The sequence below is a fragment of the Phalacrocorax carbo genome, chromosome 10 (assembly GCF_963921805.1).
Source record: "Phalacrocorax carbo chromosome 10, bPhaCar2.1, whole genome shotgun sequence".
Taxonomy (NCBI): Eukaryota; Metazoa; Chordata; class Aves; order Suliformes; family Phalacrocoracidae; genus Phalacrocorax; species Phalacrocorax carbo.
The window spans coordinates 16,990,957-17,007,002 of record NC_087522.1 but is presented as its reverse complement, the minus strand read 5'-3'; the positions used below and the strand labels follow the sequence as shown (position 1 = coordinate 17,007,002).

The window sequence follows — 16,046 nt, the reverse complement described above, 5'->3', positions numbered from 1 at the left end:
ATCCCCCTGCCGGGGGCAGCCTCACCAGGGCTGGAGCCAGGGAGGACCCTGGGGCTGGAGGGTGGCAAGTGCTGCTCCCCATGGGCTGCCGGCAGCGAAAGCAGGGACACCAGGAGGGGTCTGGGAGGCTCCAGGCAGGATTTGGCCCCCTTACTGGGTCACAGGTTGCCCTTCCGCCAGCTTGGGGGCTGCATTCTGGTGGAGCTTGCCTGGCTGCAGGGTGACTGATGGGGCACTGACAGTGAGGGTGGGGGGAGGTGGAGAACATGAGTCAGTTCCCAGGAGGTTCAGTGATTCCCGGGGCGTTTCAGTTCTGGCACAATGCCGAGGGACACCAGACTCATCTCATGACTGGGTGTGAGGATGCAAATCCTGGCGGCATACATGAGAGCCCAACAAGCCCCAGCATGAGCAGCTGTTACCTCCCTGCTCACCCCACTGCTAGCACACCAGTAGAGCCACCTGCTCCCTCAGCTGGGGTGATGACATGGGCTGGGGTTACACCATGTGCCATCACAGGGGCTGCTTTGGGTCACCAGTGGGGCTGCTTTGGGCCATGAGTACTGCTGTTCCAGATGATCACCAGGGCTGCTGCAGGGGTTTGCAGCCACCCCCTCTTGCCAAGGTTGGCAGCGCTTAGCCTGCCTGACCCAGACACCCTGCTGTTTCCTCCTCTCCCCTCTAATTACACCGTCTGAATCACCCGTGTTAAGGCCATTGCCCTCTGCCACCTGCCTGGCCACTGTGCCCTGTGTCATGACCCTGGGGACCTCCCCAGCTGCAGCACCCCGAGTCCTGTGTGTCCATCCAGCCCCACTGGGATGCCCCGGCACCAGTGCGCCTCCCCAGCTGCCCTTCACCGCATCGGCACAGGAGCGGCTATGCCGGCCCCACCCTACCACCCTGTGGGGTTTTGGTTTCCCAATGTAGGAAGGAGCCCAAAACTATGCCAAAACCCCCACGGGGGTGTCCGACTCATCCGGCTTTGCTGGCACTTCCGTCGGGAATAAAGCTGCCTGTCCTGCTTCTGGGAGGGCAGAGGTGCTGCGTGCTTGGCATGGTAAGGACAGATCCGGACTTGCTACCTTCAGCCATGAACTGGGAGGGACTGGGATGAGCTGGGATGAGGATTCACTCCTTTACTCCGACCATGGGAGCTGCGATCAAGTTTAAGGATGCAAAGCAGCAAGGGGTGCCAGTAGTGGTGGCTGGTGCTGGCAGGTGATGGAGATGACCTGGTGGGGAGCAGAGCTGGGTGATCGCTGGGGCTGGCAGAAGTGCTCCGAGGCAGATTCACTGCAACAGGATGGGATTTATCTTCTCCTGGGACCAGAGAGCCAGCAGACAGCCTGTGCTGGCTCCAAGAGCTGCTCTGGGTGGTGCCCGCTGCAGCACACCGTTGCACACCAGGACTTAGGAAGGACCTACATGGATTTTTTTTTTTTTTTTTCTCTATCCCCCAATCCAAAGCACTTTTCCAAGTTCAGCTTCCATCACTGCATCCATTCCAGCTCAGGACCCCTCCCGGCAGGATGGGAACCATGATGCTGGTACTGTGTTTGCTGACCATGGCTCTCCCGTGCCCAGCCACTGCCATGCTGCGCATCGGCGCCTTCAACATTCAGGCCTTTGGAGACACCAAGATGTCCAACGAGGATGTGGCAGGCATCATCGTCAATGTGAGTGTAGCCAGGGATGGGGTCTGCACTGGGGAAGACTCAAAATGTGGCTGCTGTGCCAGGATCATGTGGGGATGGGGCCGTGGATGGGATGGCATCCCAGTGCTGGGGATGCCCTGGGTGGATGAATGTTTGGTGGGGACCAAGGTGGGATGTCAGGCACACCTCACAATCCTTCTGAGCCCTCCGTGGGGACATCTGCCCCAACACCAAGGGATATGTGGGTCCCTGTGGTGCTGCACCCAGCACTACATCCGAGTGCCTGGCTAGGAGGTGGGTGGGAGAGAGAGGGTGGCCCCGAGGCAGCAGCAGGCTCCCTCTTGCCATTGCTAACCCTCTTGACCACACAGATCCTGTGCCGCTACGATGTAGCACTGGTGCAGGAGGTGCGCGACTCCGACCTCAGTGCTGTCACCCAACTCATGGAGCAGCTTAACAGGTATGAGCAGGGTTGGGGCCGAGAGTGCCTGGCTGAGACATCAGCATTAGGCAGGGAAAGCCAAGTTGCCTCAGCAATAAAAGGCAAAAAAAAGTTGTCCACCGGCAGAGGGTTTGTTTTTGGAAAGGGGTATAGGAGAAAAGTGCTGGGGCTGAAGCTTTGAGCAGGCACTGAAAAAGCCACCAGGAATAATCCAGGTAGGGGAAGGGGAATACAAGCAGTACAAAACCCCTCTGAAAGCTACAATCCCATTGGAGCACACAGGATGGAAAGAAACTACAGCTCTGGCAAGCTCCATCTCCAAAATCCAACAGGACAGGGCAGAGGCAAGATGGGGGATGAAGGGGACAGGGGCAGGCAGCCCCCCACACCCCAAGGCCCTGTGAGTGGCAGGGGGATCCCGGATTGGACCCAGAGGCAGATGATGCTCTGAAGCAAGCAGCTGAGGCATCCCAGGAGGAAAAGGGGCTGCTGGGTGGGCTAAAACTGGCCACTTCAGGGCAGCAGCTCCTCCACCGGCTGGGTGCTGATGATGTTTTGGCTGAGGGCCCTGGGGCTGGGGTCAGGTAGAGGTGGCTGCTGCCTTGTTGAAAGGCAGCAAGTGCTCATAAGCAGGTACACCCAGCCCACGTCCTTGCCTCTGGTGTCCCCTCCAGCATGGCCACAAAGCAGCTGGGGCAGGGAGGGTGACGCCAGGCTTCGCAGGGCCCCAGGCTGCTCATTAACCTAATTTAGCTTTGCTGCAAATGAAGGTGTGGAGCGTCCCTGCAGAGAAAGGGGTGGCCATGTCCTGCCCACAGCCAGCCGTGCCTGAGGAGCCACCCCAGGGTGGTGGGGACACCAGGGTGGCTTGGGGCCACTACACCCATGTCACCCCATGGCTGGGGCACAGTGGCCCATGGGGAGAGCAGAGGAGGACCAGCTGGTGCCAACTCCTCAGCCACCCAGCCCTTGGCCATGCCAAGGCCACCCCAGGGTACCAGTCATGTCACCATCATGCCTTTGCATCTCCGCAGTGTGTCCCCATCCCCGTATGACTATGAGATCAGTGGCCCCCTGGGACGGGACAACTATAAGGAGATGTACCTCTTTGTCTACAGGTAATGGGGCTGGGCATGCTGCTGTCTGCCCCGCAGCACCATTGGGCCACCAACACCATGGAAGGGATCCAGGGGACATACCGAGCCCCAGGATCACCATCTCTTTGGTCCCACAGGACAGACACCATATCTGTGGTGGACACCTACCAATATGAGGACCCCGAGGACGTCTTCAGCAGGGAGCCATTCATCCTGAGGGTCTCAGCGCCCCACACCAGTAAGCAGGGGGACAAGTGGCTCCAGGTGGTGGCATGGGGTGGCTGTGGGGCTGACAACTCTCTCCCCTGGCAGAGGCAGAGGAGTTTGTGCTGGTGCCGCTGCATTCAGCCCCACACAATGCTGTCACCGAGATCGACGCGCTCTATGACGTCTACCTTGCCATCGTTAGCAAGTGGGGGACTGACGTGAGTGCTGCTGGCACCGGCAGTGGCACCAAGGGTGGGCGCTGAGTCCCGGGGACCATTCAACCCACGCAGGGTCCCCACTCTGAGGCGAGCGCAGCTGGTGCAAGGGTGGTGGGATAGGGACCCTGCTCCTGCCCTGTCCCCTGCCATGGGGGATGCCCCAGCACCTGGGGCTGACCCCCATGGGAAGGCTGGTGTTGGGGGCAGCCCCATTCCCCAGCCACCATGAGCCCCCCCATTTTCCCATTGCAGAACATCATGTTCCTGGGGGACTTCAACGCTGACTGCGCCTACGTCCAGCCAAGTGACTGGTCAGCCATCCGCCTACGCACCAGCGATGTGTTCAAGTGGCTGATCCCCAACAGCGCCGACACCACTGTTGGGAAATCCGACTGCGCCTATGACAGGTGAGCACTGCTGCAGCACTGTGGTCCCTTCCCTGGCACCCCAGGACCCCCTGCCCATCCCACACCACCAGCGGCTGAGCATGGGGGCAGGAGCAGGACCCACTGCCCACATCTCCCCGGCAGGATCGTGGTGTGTGGTGCCAAGCTGAAGAGAAGCATCGTGCCAAATTCAGCTGCCATCTACAATTTCCAGCGTGCTTTCCAGCTGGAGCGGGACAAGGTGAGCCAGGCGCGCAAATCTGGGGCTCAAACAGGCACCAAAGCTGAGCTGTCCTGGGCAGCACTGGCTGTGGGCCTGCAAGTGCCTGTTTGGGATTAGGCAGCCCAGCCATGGCCACATAGCTGCCACATTTAAGAAAAAGCCCAAAAGTGGCACTGGAGGAGCTCCAGCAGCAGCCTGAGCCGGCTCCTGCCACAGCACGTGTGCCCCTGCCCAGCGCCTGCCTGTGGGTATGTCAGCACAGCCCTTGTATGGGGCACACTCCCCTCCTGGGACACAGCAGCCTGCAGCCAGCTAATAGGGAGCTCAGGATGCCGAGGGATCCATGGGTGGAAACAGCGGGGAGAATTTGGTGTCACTGCTTCTCCCCATGGGGAAGAGATGAGACACTGTTTTTCATAGTCTTTCATGGGCAGGACCCCACAGTGTGGGGCAAAGCTGACCTCCAACCACCCCATAGCTGGCACAGAGCTCCCAAGCAAGGCACAGGGGTCTTGCAGAGCAGGCACCCACCTGCCAGCACCTGCCCCAGGGTGTCACACCCGGGCATCTCTCCACAAGAGGTGCCAAAACTGGAGCCTCTCAGGGTTGGGGACATCATGTCCCCCTCCAGCAGGCAGATGGGTCCGGCAGGGTGATCATTCGCCCTGCTGGCCCCACCAGCATGGTAAGGGGCTCACCAAACGCCTGTATCACATCTCCCTACCTCTTGCCCTCCTCCAGGCCCTGGCAGTCAGCGACCACTACCCGGTCGAGGTGAAGCTGACAGCTTGAGCTCCTCTGCAGCCCAGACCACTATCCAGCTCCAGCTCTCACCACCAACCCCTGTGAAGCACCCTAGGCAGCACCATCCATGAGCCCTGCATGTGGGCTGCTCTGGGTCCTGGTCTAGAGAAGGGTCACAGATGGCCACTGGCCATGCCCAGGCCCCCCCAGCCCATGTGGCTCACAGCAAAGCCCCACCAGCTCACCATGAACCAGAGCCCAGGGACAGGCCACCAGGCAGGAAGCGGTGACTGCAGACAGGCTGGGGAATGACACATCCATGTCCTACCTCATCAAAGATTTTATTAACAAATCTCATTTCGCAATTAGCTGTTGGACAGAGGAAGGGTATCCAAGCACCGACAGGCTCAGGACACAGCAGCTCAGGACACAGCAGCATCAAGACCCTCTCCAGGTCCATTCCTTGGGGGAGCCGAGCAGCTCTCCCTGCTCTCAGGAAAGGCAGCGGTGGTGTCAGGCACTCTATGGGGACTAAGGGGAAGGGGCGGTTGGGGGCCATGGAAACAGGCAGCAAGTCACCCATTGCTGACACTGCAAATGGCTTCACTGTGAAAGTCTACAGCTATTGCAGCATTTTGGAGGATCACTTGAACTCCTGGGACTGGGATCCAGCTGGCTGGCTCCTCAGCTCTTCTTCTTCTTCAGCATCTCCATATACATGCGAAGTGATTTCTGGATGGACTCTTTTGAGATGAAGCTGATGAAGTTCTGAATGTCTTCCTCCCGGTGAGCTACCAGGCGGTCCAACACCGCCTTCCTCATCATGGACTTGGTGAGCTGACGGGCATGGTCTGGAGAGGAGAGCAAGGATGGGAAATGTGCATGGTCCTCGCTGCCGACCAGCCCTCAGCCACTGCCACCATGTGCAGGTCCCTCCAAAGGGGAGGTACCACACAATAAAGGGCTCTTTAAAACAGCAGGGGAAGGTGTAAGGAAAACCCACTGGCTGGAAGCTGAACCGGATACATTCTTACACAATAAATTATGAGCTGTATGGCTCAGTGAGGAAATGACTGATCTACCTGGACAGGTGACAAAAAGTTGTGTACCTCCTTCTCTTTACACCCTCCAGAGCCCAGCCCCCTCCCCAGGGGGAGGTGTTGCCCCACACCACCAGGCTCAGGGCAACAGTAACTGAACAAATTCTCCCCTCCTTGAAACTGCCCTGGCTCTAAGCTTCTTCAACCCAATCCCTTCGACCTCTAGCAAGACAGTCTGCTCACGCAGGCTGCATATGCTGTACAAACACCAGCAGCACTGTTCCCCTCCAGCTCAGCCCAACGGCAGGCTCTGGGCCAGCTGGGTATAGATATGTGGATGCTGCTGGAGCTGACCAAAGCCTCGAGCACACGTCTGCTCACACCCACACAGAGCCATGCACAATGATGTGGCTGCACATCTATTGCACAGTTGTTGCATGTGCACTCTCAGTGTGCTGCAACAGCAACAGTGAAATGATGAGCAACCGCCCCCCATGCACTGGGAACCGCGAATTGCTCCAGCACCTGTGTGCTTCAGACACCTTCACCTGGACAGAGTCCCCCTCGCTCCGATTTAGGGCTCTGGGGAAGGATCTGCATGGTGCCTCCTAGAAGTCAGGAGAGAGCACAGCTGAGACATGCTCCCCACTCTTCAGGGCTGCGGTTTCACTATAATGCCAGGACAGCAGGGGAGAAAGCAGTTTAGGGACCCTCTTCCAAGGCTGGGAAACAAAGTGACAGCCCTGGGACGTGTCCATTTCTTCAAAGTTTCATTAAGGTTTCTACAGAAAGAGCATCTGAAGGCTGACACATAGTTGCACCTCCCTGCAGCACTCAGGAGGTGGCATGGGATGGGATAGCTCAGGTCTAGCCCTGGCTGACAGAGAGCCCTCTCCCAGTTCAGGAACTACATGCTGCCAGTCACGGAGCAGCCCAAACACGCATGTGATGTCTCCACTTGTTGTCTGTCCTCATGCCCCCATCGCCATCCCCAACTCAGCAGAGTGACAAGAGTTGATCCAGACCACAAAGGCAGACTAGCAGCGACCCAGGCACTCTTGTCCAGCCTGTTCCCTCAGCTCCACAGCAGCTTTCCTGGGGTAACACCTCCACTAACAGACACAGAGATTCAGCTTGTATCTGGAGCTCAGGCACCTCTGCATTGACTCAGCAGGGCTCGCAGGGTGAGCCAAGCTGGAGCCACGTGCCTTGCACACCCAGCACGGTGTCCTTCTGTGCAGGGGCACTAGCAAGCACATCTGTTAGCCCAATGCTGCCTGGCCCACTGTGCTGAGCTTTCCTACCTCCCAGCCGCTCACACCTTCCCTTTAAATGGAAACTGTTACACAGCTCCGAGGTACCAGCCCTGGTACCTGTCCTTCCCACCCAGATCAGATCCCCCTTTCCTCTGCCAGAGGTGCCGCCCTTACCAGGAAGGGCCAGCCACTGGGCCATAACAGCTGCAGCCTTCTCCTGGAGCTTCTCCTCTGGCACCAGCTCATCAACAAGGCCAAACCTGTGGGCCTCAGGTGCAGGGTAGAGGGAGCCCAGCTGGAGGGAGCGTTCAGCAACTCGGTGTCCCACAGTGTTCACAAATGTGTCCTTAAACCTAGAAGAGATGGAAGGAAAAGCCACAGTCAGGGAAAGAGACACCCAGCAGCAGCTGCGCCCAGACACTGAAGCTAAGAGCACACTTGGTCCACTCCCTAGGCAGGGGTCTCTAAACAGCAGCTACAGCTTAGCCACACTGCAAAAATCAGGTGAGCAGAGCCATTTTCAGTACCACCGCAATAGAGTTCACCCTCCTCTCCACAACAGCGGCTCTATTTACCCTCTGCACAGGTCCCAGCTGTGCCCACTTGCTGTGACATGAAAGCTCCTTTCCAACAGTACATTTAAACATTCTTAGGGCAACCACGGGTCCATGCCTTGTATATTATCATGGAATTACAGAATCATAGAATGGTTTGGGTTGGAAGGGACTTCTAGAGGTCATCTAGTCCAACCTCCCTGCAGTGAGCAGGACATCTTCAACTAGACCAGGTTGCTCAGAGCCCCGTCCAACCTGACCTTGAATGTTTCTAGGTATGGGGCATCTACTACCTCTCTGGGTAGCCTGGGCCAGTGTTTTACCACCCTCATTGTAAAAAAAATTTTCCTTATATCCAGTAGAAGTCTACCCTCCTTTAGTTTAAAACTGTTACCCCTTGTCCTGCCACAACAGGCCTTGCTAAAGAGATTGTCCCCATCTTTCCTATAGTCCCCCTTTAAGTACTGAAAGGCTGCAATAAGGTCTTCCTGCGGCCTTCTCTTCTCCACGCTGAACAACCCCAACTCTCTCAGCCTGTCATCAGAGGAGAGGTGCTCCATCCCGCTGATCATTTCTGTGACCCTCCTCTGGACCCACTCCAACAGCTCCATATCCTTCTTGTGCTGAGGGCTCCAGAGCTGGATGCAGTACTCCAGGCGGGGTCTCACCAGAGCAGAGGGGCAGAATCACCTCCCTCGACCTGCTGGCCATGCTTCTTTTGATGCAGCCCAGGATACAGTTGGCCTTCTGGGCTGCAAGCGCACATTGTTGGCTCATGTTCAGCTTTTTGTTCACCAACACCCCCCCAAGTCCTTCTTTGCAGGGCTGCTCTCAATCCCTTCATCCCCCAGCCTGTACTGATGCCAGGGGTTGCCCCGACCCATGTACAGGACCTTGCACTTGGCCTTATTGAACCTCATGAGGTTCTCACAGGCCCCCTTCTCCAGCTTGTTTAGGTCTCTTTGGATGACGTCCCATCCTTCTGGCGTGTCAACTGCACCGCTCAGCTTGCTGTCATCTGCAAACTTGCTGAGGGTACACTCAATCCACTGTCTATGTCATTGATGAAGGTATTAAATAGTATTCATCCCAGTAATATTAGTGCCTCTGCACTTCCAGAGATCTCTACAGCTATGGGATTTTGCAGGTACACCACCTGTACCCACAGAAAATCATGTTCCCAGAGTGAGCCTGACTAGGGCCATCTCCCGTCGCTAGTGTCAGAATTGACTGCAGAGTCAGAACCTCGCTGGTGAACAATGTGAGGACATCCTGCAGACTGAAAGCTTTTCACATGCCTGCAGAATAGGACAGAGAAATGAGGTACTGTGTCCTGCAGTTGCAACCACCTGATCACTGACACATAAAACTATATCTCAGCATCCAGTGAAACTGATTAATAAACTCCTTGGAGATGACCTCTTTTTAGAGACCTACATGTGACACCAGAAGTGGGAGGCACTGGCCTACCAGAAGGGAGCCACAATGCCCAGCTGGGCTTCATTCAGGCCGATGCTGAATTTGGGGTTCTCCGCCATGATCCTGTAGTCACACGTCAAGGCAATGAGACAGCCTCCCGCTGGGCTGGACCCCTGGCAAAGAGTGGAAGGAATGAGTCTAGGTGATGGTTACAAACATACCTGCACCCCCAGCCTCGCCGTTTCCTCCAAGAGCAGGGAAGACACAGGGTGACAGTGCAGATGTCCCCCACGTCTCTGATTACCTGATTTGAAACAGCCCTAAAAAGGATTTCTGATAGGTTTACCAGGGGTTTACCCTTTCACTTTTTCAAAGCTCTTTGTTTCTTGCATTTTCCAGCCTGGAAATTGTTAACTGATCCATGTTACATGGGTTGCAAACCCTGAGTTTTAAACCCTACTTGAGTTTGTAACCCTAAATGCCACAGAAATGGTTCTGTCTGGGGGCTTTGTAACACCTTCTACCTATAAAATTTCCATTTGTGACCATCCTTGCCACGACTTGGTGCTTGCTCAGCCCTGCACAGGATGCCTGTAAGAAGCTACTCAGAGACCCAGATGCCTTCAAAGACAGTCTACGGAGAGACACACAACTGTGAGCTGCCAAAGCAGCACTGCACTGAAAAATGAAAACAAGACACTGAGCAGGTAACAACCCATCTATGGACACTGAGACCCAGGTGCACTTCTCTGCTGGCCAGGAACCCAGCTAGAAGAGCAAAACCTGGTGACAAACTGCACTGCCTAAAGCACTGCTGCCCAGAGGGCCGAGGACAAGCACTTGTGGGACTGCATGGCTGCCTCCCATCTCCTCCCCTCTAGTGAAGCAGTGCAAAGGCCAGGTAAGTGACCCTGGACAACTCCTACAAGTCTCATCAGTGAGAAAGCAGCTGGCAGACATGTAACAGACATCCTTTGGACCCCCTCCTACTCCAACTAGTTAGCTTCTCGGGCACTAATCTGCCACCAATGCCCCTCTGGGCTTTACCACTGGCCTACACTCCTCCTCCTGGTCCTCCAGCCTGGAGGATAGACTCCCAGCTGAGTTCCTGGGGCAGGGTATGCCTTTTGCTGGACAAAACACTGCCAAGGGCACTTCAGTCCCCATCGGCAGGATATGAGTGCAATGCAAGCTCTCCACTGCAGCCAAAATGCTGCCACACTCCAGCAGTGCCTGCAGCTTACATGGAGCCTGCAACATTCCACACTTTCATACCTTCCCACACCCCAATGTGCTGAACCGACAGCATGTACTTTGCCCAGGCATCCCAACATATACATCCCTGTATTTGTTTTGGCACTGACAAGCCTGATTTTTTGGCTGTCCCTGCCCACACGGTGCAAAGAAGCTGCAGCAAGCGACAGACCATGCTCCTGCATGGACTAGGAAGATGGATCCAAAGCACATACATTGACTGCAGCGACTGTCACCATGTTGGAGCTGTACATCTGGAGCCACATCTCCTGCACAGCTCTCCAGAACTCGGCATAGTGCTCCGTGCTCTTCCCGCACATCTCGGTGATGTCCAGGCCTGATGAGAAGATTTTGGGGATGGCCTGGAAGTGGGAAAATACAAATGTCAATGAAAGTCACTGCTCAGGGATGACCCTTTAGCCCTCTAATGAACTCAGCCTGGCAGCCTGAGAAAAGGGAAAGCGATAATTAAATATGACATAAACCAGGGTCTTTCGGGGTTCTGAAACAATCCCCCCAGTGCTCCCATAGCCTGGGTCACCCCATCACCATGGCCTGCAGGGCTTGGACTCTGTTTGCAGCATGATATCTCATTATCAGGGTCCCTGTGCAGGTACATCAGCCACACAGCACAAAACCTGCCCTGTCCCATTCCCAGGCACCAGCTTGTACCCACATGACACCTGAAAATAAACACTTGGCTTCCTTCAGCAGCTGTGTCTGGGCAATTCAAGAGATCTCATGGGATGTGTCAGATTTGCAGATAAGCAGCTTTGATTTTAGTGACAAATGAAAATACTCAGTTGTTATTCTGCTAGAAAAAGGCAGGGCAGAAACAGCACAGCCCTTCCAAGAACCCCCTCCCTTCCTTCCAGAGACAATCAAAGCAGTCTCCTAGCTGCCTTGTGACAGTGACCAGGGAGCCAAGAGACCAAACTCAAGCAAGGGAATGGCATCCATGCCTGCCAAACTGCCCCACAGCTCCCACCCCAAGCACGTACGGATGTCAAGATGACGCCGCGGCAGGCCCGGTCGTTCTCCAGCTTCTCCAGGCTTATGCAAAACTCAGTGAGGAAGTCCAGGTTAAGGCTGTTGACTGGGGGGCTCTTGAATTTCATCGTGGCAACGCCTGCGCCATGGTAAACACAGAGACATCAGAACTTCCCACCACAGCAGACCGCACTGCCTTGCCCAAGGGAGCTTCACTTGCCTCCCTGTTTCCCTGCTCACCCAGATCATGTCTTCCCACTCCCAGCTTTCCAAAAAGCCCCCAGAGCAGTGTGGTCAAGAGCAGGGCCCTGCCTTTTCCCAGATCTGCTGGCAAGCTGGGCTCACTCAGTCGGTGGCGAACCTGGAGCACGAATGAACATGCCCGTGGTGGCATGCTATGTGTCAAAGACCAGCCACCTTTGGGGTCACACTGCCTAGCAGTTCCCTGTGCCCAGGGGAGCACACACCTTTCTGAGCCTGCTGGCAGCATTGCCACCCTGGCCAGCACTGCAGGAAGAGCTCTGAGCCCTTGTCCCCTCCCAACTCACACTACCCTAGCCCAAAAGTTCCTCACCGAGTGCTTAGTCTGGGTGCTGCAGCTGTGCCCAGGCTGGGGACAGTGTGAGGACCCACCCAGGGACCTGGCAGCCAAAGGCAAGCCCTGGGAAGCCTCAGGAAGAAGCACCCTTTGTTCGGTGCAGGGATGTGGCCCTGTGACAGCTATTCTGGCAGCCAGGACATAGAAATCCCCAACAGCTGCTCCCTGAAGGAGCACCTGCCACTCTACCATGTCCCCAAAGCAGGGACTTCACAGTTGGGATGATGCCTGGGCAGGGGACCGGGCACGAGGTCTGCCCAGGGTGAGAGCTAGGGTTACCCTGTGGCACCCAAGTAGCACCCAGTCACCTGAAATGTCCACAACCAGTGAGACTCCCATACCCAAACCTTCTCTCTGAGGGTCCCAAGCAGCTTAAGCTGGAACGTCTAGGGTTTTGGTGGCTTTCCATGCACAGAGACACATGTGCCATGGGATGGGCATGGGAGAGCCCCCCCCGCCTACATCGCACAACACCCCGTGGGACGTGGGCAACACTGCAGAGGTGCCACCTGCCGTACCTGAGCTCTCATCCAGCTCCACCAGGATCTTGTTGTTGCTGAAGGCACGACATGGGGTGAGCAGAGGGCCGGGGGGCTCCTGGTGGGCTCTGCCCCAAGCCAGAGGCCGGCGGCAGAGAGGCAGTACACCTGGGGGGACAAAATCCTGTAGGGCCGGGCAGGGAACAGCCCCCACAAGTGTGGGGTGTGCTCCCCAAAACTGCTTTGCACAGACAGGATGGGGACATCCTAACCCACAACGGGGGACACAGGGATACCCTGACCCACTGAAGGAGGACATGGGGCACCCCGATCCACAATGGGGACACCCTGACCCACCGAAGGAGTACGTGGGGCGCCCTGACCACGGCGAGGGGGACAGAAGGAGGGGCCGAGGGGACGCCCCCACTCGCGTCGAGGGGCGCGGGGACACGCTGACCCCCGGAGAAGAGACACGGAGCCGCCTGGCCGGCGGGACCGAGCGCACCTGACCGGGCGATCCGCTGGGCGAGGGTCAGCGCCGCCGCCATCTTCTGTCGCCTGATCAAGGGTACGGGGCGCTGCCTCGGCCGCACGTCACTGCTCCGCCCCGCCCGGCAGGGCACGCCCCAGCGGCACGCCCCGCTCCCGGAAGCCCCGCCCACGGTCGGCGCCGCGGGGCGCACGTGCTGCCCACCCGTGGTGGCCCGCGAACGCCGGGCTGGCTCCACTGCCTTTCCTGCCCTGCCCTGCCCTGCCCTGCCTGCACTGCCCTGCTACTCCTGCAGTGCCCTGTTCTGCCTGCCCACCTTGCCCTGCATGCAGCGTGTTAGTCTGAGGCTCTCCACCCTCCTGCCCTCCAGGAATCGCCCCACACAACTGGGCCTACTGGGGCCATATGCTCAGGGGTTCCCCACACACCTTCCCCACCCTGTGGCTTAGCTCCCACTGCCTGGCCCCTGACCCGGGCAGCCGGAGCCCCCGGGAGCTCCTGGGCTGGGGCCAACTGTCCCCACAGAGTGCCTGGCCTCGGACCGCAGTGCTGGGAGCTCCAGCACTGGTGTGCCAGCAGTGGCTGCAGATCTCATCATGGTGGAGGCTGCCCCACAGGAGCACTGTGGGGTCCAGGGCCAGTCCTGCTGTGCAGGCAGAAAATGTCTAGCAGCAGCATGGTGAGGATGGTGCTGTCCCTCTGCCTGCTCCTCACTGCTGCCCTGTGGGGTGGCCTGAGCCAGGTGCTGGGGACCGTGGCCTGCCCCAGTACTCTGCTCCTGTGGCTGCGGTGGCTGGAGGAGCAGGTGGGTGCCTAGGGTGGGGAGGGGACACGGCCTGGCCTGTGCCAAGGGGCACTCAGTGTTTCAGGCCAGGCTGGGGTTGGTGGCACCACAGGAGCCCAGCAAGGGGATACGGTTTCATCCCACCTCACCCCACTCCCTCCGCCACTGGCTCCAGGAGGTGACACTGAACCATCTCCAGAGCATTGCCAGGAACTACAACGCCTCCTACAACATTGACGGACTCTTCCAGGTGCTGGTGGAGCAGGTGGAGGCAGCTGCCACTGCCTGGGCTGCCCTGGGTGCTGAGATGGCCCACCTGGCCACCACTGACTGGTGGCTGCACCGCAGGCTGAAGAGGCTGGACAGGATGGTGGGTGACTTGAGCCTGCTGCACCACCTGCTCACCCACCCACCAGGTGCACCAGTGGAAGCTGGCACCAAGCCACACAGTATGCTGGACGCTGCCTGCAGCAGGGGCAGCCAGCTGGAGTGGGAGCCACAGGGCCAGGTGGCCCCCAGCACCCCCAGCCCTCAGCAGCTGAAGGTGAGGAGGTGGCAGCAACGCCAAGAGGAGGAAAGGCACTGGCTGCTGGCCAATGACGGGCCCAGTGGAGCACCCAGGGAGATGCAGAACCCCCTTGCGATGCAGCACTGGAAGCCCAAGTCAAGGCAGTGGTGCTCCCTACTGTGACTGCAGTCCCCCAGGAGCAGCCACTGGCCACCCAGCAGCCAGGAGAGGGTAGGTACAGGCCCCCTGCCCTGGGACCCACCTCCCCAGCCTGCTGCACCAGTGCCATCCTGCTCTTCCCCAACACCTCTGCCGAGCGCATGGCCATCCTAGGGCTGGGGCTGTGCCAGGGGCTGCAGGTGCTGTCGCTCTGCGCCTGGCTGGCCACCCCAGCTCCCCACCTTGGAACCCTCCTCTCCTACACCACCGAGGATGGCAGCAGCAAGCTGGTCATGCATGGCCATGATGGGTTCTCCCTGGCTCTGCGCACGTTGTCATTGGCAACAGGGAGTTTCGGGAGCTCCCAGTGACCCCGCTCCTGGATGGCAAGTGGCACCACCTCTGCCTCACCTGGTCCTCTGGCCAGGGCCAGTACTACTTCTATGTGGATAGGCGGCTGCTGGCCACTGGATTTGGCTTCCAGCAGGGCTGTGAAATTCCTGCTGGTGGCTTGCTGGTGCTAGGCCAGGAGCAGGAACACCCCGGTGGGGGCTTTGGCACCACAGAAGCCTTCGTGAGTCACCTGGCTGGCTTGGCCCTGGGCTGCCCCCGACCCTCTCTTCACAGTAGCTGATACCTCACTGCAGGGCGGGGTGCAGAGGGTGGCGTGCCCCTACCTCTGGCACTGCCTGTGACAAGCCCAGCAGTGGGAACAGTGCTGGCTCTCTGTGGTCAGTGCTTGCTTGTGGTGCCCGGGTGGCACAAGCCATGTCCTCCCAGGGTGATGGGACACCAGGCCGAGGGGCCGCCTCAGGACTGGGACCACTGGAGCTCAGGAAAAGGAAAGGTGTTTTGACAGCCAGGGTACGGCAGAAGTGGGGCCTGTCCCAAAGCTGGGAGGTTATCAGCTCCTGCCCCCAGAAGACATACAGACTTGTCATTCCTAGTAAAATGCTCTGGGAAGAGAGGAAACTAATTTAGTTCTGGGCTTGCTCTTCATTGTAATGCTTAGTGCCACTCGCAGCCAGACAGGAGCTGCTCAGCACAGGCAGCAGGGGGCCTGGGCTGGGTCACGTGCGGGTGCTTGCTGCCTGTCCCCTGCTACTGCTGATGCCTGCCACTGAGTCACACCCGGGGAAAGCTGTAGCACGGAAAAGCCCATGACCTGGAGTGAGCCAGAGGTGCCGTAGCAGGTGACATTGATCCTGCATGCATGGCCCCTGGCTGGAGGGTCTCCTCAGAGGGTGCCGAGCTTTGGGCTGAACTGTGCTGCTCCGAGGGGGGCTCATGCAAAGCTCCCCCAAACGGTTGCCCTGCGAAATTCTCTGCCTGGAGAGCGGGAGCAGCATTGGCACTGACTGCTCCCCAACCCCGCGGTCCCCAGAGGGTGTGCCTGGGCCTGGCATGGCGCAAGGCCTTGCCGCAGGCCTGCGGCCTCCCGGGCTGCCGTCACCGCTGTCACGCTGGCATCAGGCCCCGTCCCCGGAGGCGTCTGCGGGACCGGCGGGACCCGGCGTCCGGTCCCGTCCCCGGGGACGGG

The 16,046-nt window shown here is 58.3% G+C and overlaps 3 protein-coding genes across 3 annotated transcripts; 2 read left to right on the top strand and 1 right to left on the bottom strand.

The window, feature by feature from the left end:
* The first annotated feature begins 1,114 nt into the window (after window positions 1-1,114).
* Window positions 1,115-5,023, top strand: LOC104051298 (deoxyribonuclease-1-like 2). Its single transcript, XM_064461233.1, has 8 exons — window positions 1,115-1,679; window positions 2,030-2,118; window positions 3,135-3,218; window positions 3,335-3,435; window positions 3,510-3,622; window positions 3,875-4,029; window positions 4,153-4,249; window positions 4,973-5,023. Exons 1-8 carry the CDS (start codon window positions 1,533-1,535, stop codon window positions 5,021-5,023), a joined length of 837 nt encoding a protein of 278 aa, XP_064317303.1. The 5' UTR covers window positions 1,115-1,532.
* A 274-nt stretch (window positions 5,024-5,297) lies between these two features.
* On the bottom strand, window positions 5,298-13,200 carry ECI1 (enoyl-CoA delta isomerase 1). Its single transcript, XM_064462050.1, has 7 exons — window positions 13,071-13,200; window positions 12,605-12,733; window positions 11,500-11,627; window positions 10,714-10,860; window positions 9,296-9,417; window positions 7,446-7,624; window positions 5,298-5,826 (listed from the first exon to the last, which is right to left on the bottom strand). The coding sequence occupies exons 1-7, from the start codon at window positions 13,111-13,113 to the stop codon at window positions 5,660-5,662; spliced, it is 915 nt and encodes a 304-aa protein (XP_064318120.1). The 5' UTR covers window positions 13,114-13,200; the 3' UTR covers window positions 5,298-5,659.
* A 540-nt stretch (window positions 13,201-13,740) lies between these two features.
* On the top strand, window positions 13,741-15,175 carry PTX4 (pentraxin 4). The gene is given in 4 exon segments (XM_064462220.1): window positions 13,741-13,860; window positions 14,015-14,383; window positions 14,545-14,812; window positions 14,815-15,175. Coding segments are annotated over 4 exon segments (1,083 nt in total). The 3' UTR covers window positions 15,141-15,175.
* The last annotated feature ends 871 nt before the right edge of the window (window positions 15,176-16,046 follow it).